At 38.5% G+C, this 5903-nt stretch overlaps 1 protein-coding gene across 1 annotated transcript; it reads right to left on the reverse strand.

The window, feature by feature from the left end:
* Positions 1-4450: 4450 nt before the first annotated feature.
* LOC311607390 (olfactory receptor 4C15-like) lies at positions 4451-5383 on the reverse strand (the record flags this gene model as incomplete). The annotated part of the gene is made up of 1 exon (XM_084799044.1): positions 4451-5383. The coding sequence occupies one exon, from the start codon at positions 5381-5383 to the stop codon at positions 4451-4453; it is 933 nt and encodes a 310-aa protein (XP_084655170.1).
* Positions 5384-5903: the final 520 nt, after the last annotated feature.

Genomic DNA, 5903 nt, shown 5'->3' on the forward strand with positions numbered 1-5903 from the left:
ATCTGCACAATGGAATACTATTCAGCTATTAAAAACAAGGAAATCTTGAAATTTGCAGGCAAATGGATAGAAATGGAAAAGATCATCCTGAGTGAGGTAACCCAGACCCAGAAAGACTCACATGGTATATACTCACTCATAATCGGACATTAGCCACATAATACAGGATAACTACACTACAAAACAGAGTCAGAAACATCAACCAAGGACCACGTATGATGTGGCCCTAGACCCACTGCTTGGATGTAGTAGCACAGTCTCCTTGTGGATCCCACATCTGGAGAGTAGGCACTCTGGCCACCGAACGTAGATCACTTCCCCCTGACAAAATGGTCATGCCAGGCTACAGAGGAAGAGGTTACAGCTAATACAGATGAGACTTGATAGGCTGAGGTCAGATATTAGAGGAAGAAGGCTCCTGTGTCTGAGTACTAGTGGAGGGAGGGAAGGAGAGGGAGGTGGGATCTGGAGGGAATGAGGGAAGGGGCTACAATCAGGATATAAAGAATTTAAACTGCAGAACAATCAGCTAACTTATATTGCTAACCCCACCATATGGGAACAGCTCTGAGACTGGCTGAAACGTGAATGTCTAGGCATAGACAAGGATTCTTGCTGACTACAGAACCCCTATGAATTATTATTAGATGACATTCTTCATATGGCATGAATAAAGATTTACAGATGTCTTCTTTTCCCTGCTCATACAAAGAGCAGAAATCCAGCCTTAATTGTTCCATGCATCACGCACACCTTTTATACACTTATAATTTTAGGACTATATAATGCTTGTGAGAAATTATATGCTTTCAGAACAAAAGAACCAGACATTGACATTGGATCAGACCTAACAAGATGCATTCCTTGCAGTATACTGGACATTGAAAGTACTATCAAGCTGTTTAGGAGAAATAAGTTATACAAATTAAATGTTAGTAGATTAAATCATGGTCATGTCAGTTGTTAGTCTACTTTTATCACAGAAATATACATCTTAGGTACAGCAGATAGATATAACTCTCTCGAAAGACAAGGTCATCAAAATCCCCAGAGACATGCAGAATGTGCCATTTAAAAAGGTTTTTATTACTTCAAAGATTCATTGACAATGAGGCAGGTTAACTCCTGGCAACACCCAGCCTACTTCAAAGATGATGATGAGCATCAAAGAATGTCATTATGGAGATAGTTCAAATGTAGCAAACTAGCCACTAGGCAAAAGGTCCTCATTTCTACCACAGACAGAATTCTGTCTGCAAAAAAAGGGGGGGGCAAGCTTGGATGCAGGCAGAGTCGATGGCCAAGACAGAGTAAGCAAGTCCTCAATAGTTCCTGCCTCACAAATATGTTTGTCAGATATATTGAGCCAGAAGGCTGAAGAAGATGCTCCAATGCTATAGAGTTTGGGGTGAATATTCAGGTAGAAAACTGTCTCTGTCATCTTTTCACTTGGAAAGCTACTAACCTGCACTCCTGGCATACTCATATAATCTAGTTTACTCCTTCTCAAGTCTCTGAGGGAGTTGAAGACCAGGTAGCTTAGTTTTACAATGAAGCTTAATTGTTTAGGGGTTAAGATGTTTTAGGTCTAGATAGGTGATCTAAGTTGATAATGACAATATGTGATAGAGACTGACTCACATTCAGAAATTTAGATGCACCAAGATAGGAAAGACTGTCACCCCCTCCAGTGGAGTCTGTGTGACAAGTACTACATAGGCCTGAGACTAAAATCCCCTTTCAAGGCTAAGACCCCTGAAAAGGAGAGAGTCTCCTGGAATGGGGTCAATATTCCTACCAGGAGAAAACTGCAGTTTGAACTCTCATTGCTGGCAACTATTTCCTATTCTCTCTAAATTCTAACTGTACTTCACTCCCAAAGCAAGACTCTCAAGCGTAACAATGGTTGCTATGAGACCCTGGCCAAAGTAGTTCTGCTTCACTTCCACTTATTAATAGAAACGTGACTAGAAATTAATCATTAGTTAATAAGTTATACTATGGCCTACAAAGAAATGGAGTATTTCAAAACTCCAGGTAGAAGGAACAAGAAAAATAGAAAAGGAAAAAAATGCCCTGGCACACAGTGCTGGGCACTAGTTTCTTTAGGGAGAGGACGCTGGTCCTGGACAAAGGAAGCACATACATATTGATACTAAGCCGGTAACTTAGACGTGATGACGTCTTTTCTGCTATGTGTTCTGTACCTTGTATTGTTTCATTCAAAGCTGTAATTCAGAATATGACAACACAAAAACCTTGCACTCTGTAGCTGTACAGTATATACTTGGTTGCTCACTGACTTCCTTGAAACTTCTCTGTGGGAAAATGTAACCACTAGCTCTCCTGCTTTTGAAATGAATGTTTAAAAACTTAAACTACTTAGCTGCAAAATACACTCAGACGTGAAAATTCAACTGTGCATCACCTCGCCTATCTCTGTTCACCGACACTCCAAGAACTCCCGATCCCAAGGACCTATCCCCAATTGAACTGGTCCATGGCAAAATATGTGTTCTTTTTTTTTTTTTTTTACCATTTTTTTATTAATTTGTTCATATTACATCTTGATTGTCAGCCCTTCCCCTGTTTCCTCCCATTCTTCCCTCCCTCTCACTTCCCCCCTTCTCCCCTCCCCTATGTCTGTGATTGAGGGAGACCTCCTCCCCCTATATATGCTCTAAGAATATCAAGTCTCTTCTTGGTAACTTGCTATCCTTCCTCTGAGTGCCGTCAGGCCTTCCCATCCAGGGGATGTGGTCAGAAAAGGGGCACCAGAGTTCGTGTGAGAGTCAGATCTCACTCTCCACTCAACGGTGGAGAATATCATGTTCGTCGGCTAGGTCTTGGTGGGGGTTCGAAGTTTACTGCCTATTTCTCCTTAGCTGGTGCCTTAGTTTGAGGAGGACCCCAGGACCCAGATCCACCTGTCATAAAGTTCTTCTTGTAGGTTTCCAGGACCCTGTGGGTCCTACTATTTCCCCATTCTTCCATGCTACTCTCACCTAAAGTCTCAATAGGATGTCCTCAAGGCTGTCAAATACAAATAGCCAAAACACTAAGAGTGTAACATGTATATAATTCCTGACTGTATCATCATTCTTCTTGCATAGGTAATCTATTGTATATATGTAATAATATAAAAGTATATGTTCAAAAATTAAATAAAGAAAAATAAAGAAAATTTAAAGTAATATAAAACCACTCAATAATTTCAAATATATTACTCTTATGAAAACTAATCTTGAGTCTGGTTTCTCTGAGTATTCTACCAGACAAGAATGGAACCAATTATAAAATTAAATCAAATGATACAGGAGCATTCAGTTTAGGTTGTATTTATGCTTTGGTGCATTTTCAAGTTCTGGTGTCTCAAAAAGCCACTTAGAATTCTGTTTTTCTCTTGGAATAATTTTGGGTTTTTTTTTCTAATTTCAATATACATTACATTTGTCAACTTACTTTTTAAATATGGAATTATTTTAATGGCAAGATTCTGATAGTTAAACTTTTTCCAATGTTTCATTAGATTTATGAGAGTAGAGACAAGTGATTTTATTCACATGAACTAGTGTTGCCATGTGAAAATACTAAATAGTCAATTCATAGTAAATATGTAATCTCAAAAAGAGATACTTGGAATCCTTCTGTTTCTGCCTCTTCAGCATATTATACCAGTGTGTGTCACCATACTTGACAGACAGTGAAAAAAAATAGTCTTCTTCTGTAAAAAGCACACCAATTGGTTATCCAATACCATATGAGACATATGTAGGAGAGAGATAAATATACACATAATAACAATTAATGAAAAAGGCCATGAATGGGAAAGAAAGCAAAAAGGTGCATATGGGAAGGTTTGAAGGGAGAAATGGTAAAGGAAAAGTAATATATTTGTATTAAAATATCAAAAATAAAAGGTAACATAAAATAGGTCACACCTCAAACATTGAAGGTCCCTAAAAAGAATGATTTCATTTCGTTCTATATGTTACCTAGATACTGTACTAACTGCATAGGTAACTATTGGCTTATCATTCCATTATCCTTGAAGTGTATACTTTGTTTCCTCATATCTGGATGGGGATGAGTGGATGAGAAAGTAGATAGCATATATGTTTGTAGACATGAGGCTAGGATGCTTCCTGTGCTTTTGCACATACATACAAATACATGACACATCACTGGCTATGTTCATCTGCTGTGAACTACCTTATTGCCCTGGGAAAATTCTGGAATGAACTTTTAGATCTCTGTGTTTGAATAGACTAGCAGTCTTCTGTGCATCTGAGATCAATTTATCTGCATTGAAACAACGCTAGGTTAAAGGGCCTTGTGATGCCTGGATTCTGATATGGGTGCTGGAAATTATAAATTATGTCCTAGTCTTTGCACAGCATGAAGCATTCTTACCCACAAATCCATTTCTACAGCATCATAAGGGCAATTTTTAATAATTGTCAGAAACTATCAATTTTTTCCATATATTCCTGATTGCAGTCTTCATTTTTTTATTCCTAAAAGTGTAAACCATAGGATTAAGCAATGGTGTCAAGACTGTGGTAAATACAACAGCATTTTTCTCAAAGGAGAATGCAGATGTAGGTCGTGCATATGTTAATATGCATGGGACAAAGAACAAAACCACCACAGTAATGTGGGATCCACAAGTGGAGAGAGCTTTAAATTTCCCTTCTGAACTGTGGGATCTTAGTGAGAACAAGATGACACCGTAGGAGACAATCAAAATGGAGAAGATTATGATGCAGATAGACCCACTGTTGGCAAACACCAAAATGACAAATACATGTGTGTCAGTGCAGGCAAGCTTCAATAACGGGAACAAGTCACACATGTAATGGTCAATGACATTGGGTCCACAGAAGGGCAGCTGCAAAGTGAAGATAATTTGTACGATAGAATGCAAGAAGCCTCCTGCCCACGCAACCATCACAAGGTTGCCACAGATCCTCCGATTCACGATGGAAGAGTAATGAAGGGGCTTGCAAATTGCCACATAGCGATCATAGGCCATGGCTGAAAGGACAATCACCTCCATCCCAGTGAAGAAGTGGACAGCAAACAGTTGTGTCATGCAACACTCAAAGGAGATGGTCTTCCTCTCATAGAAGAAGTCTACAATCATCTTGGGTGTGACAGTAGAAGAAGTGCATGCATCCAGTAAAGACAGGAAAATCAAGAAGAAGTACATGGGGGAGCCCAGCAGTGCAGGGCTGTAGATGATGGTCACCACAATGACCATGTTGCCCCCAATAGTTGCAAGGTAGATCAACAAAAATACAACAAATAGTATTTTCTCAATTTTCGAGTTCTGTGAAAGGCCCAGGAATATGAACTCAGTGACAAAGCTCTGGTTTTTCATGATTCATAGCCGATGGTCAAAGTAAGATATGTTCAACTAAGTCTACAATTATGAAAAAACAAATGCTTAATGCAATTACAGAATTACTATGAACAAATTGGTGTGTCCCTTGTCAAAATTGTCAACTTATTTATTAATATTAAAAACAGAAAATTGGAATGTTTGTAAAGCTGTACAACATGTAAAATTGAGGGGAATGTAAACTTGAATGCCCACCATAAAATAGCCACATTTTAAATACTGAGGATGAAAGCATCTACTTTCTAGTGGAGAAGAGAAGTAATATATCTTTGAACAGTCATATTTTATCACTATCTTGGCTTTTTTTTTTTACCTTAAGTTAAAAAACACTTAGAAACTGTACTCTAGATATGAACAAAAGATCGCAGCCTAATCATCTTATCTGATACTGCATGCATTAGGCCAGGAGGGGTAATCTTCAATGAATAATCAGAACACTGCCTTATCTAACGATAAGACTAGTGACATGAATTCTCGTAAGATTTGATCACTTCCAGGA

The sequence above is a fragment of the Acomys minous genome (genome assembly GCF_964271855.1).
Source record: "Acomys minous genome assembly, chromosome: 10".
Lineage (NCBI taxonomy): Eukaryota > Metazoa > Chordata > Mammalia > Rodentia > Muridae > Acomys > Acomys minous.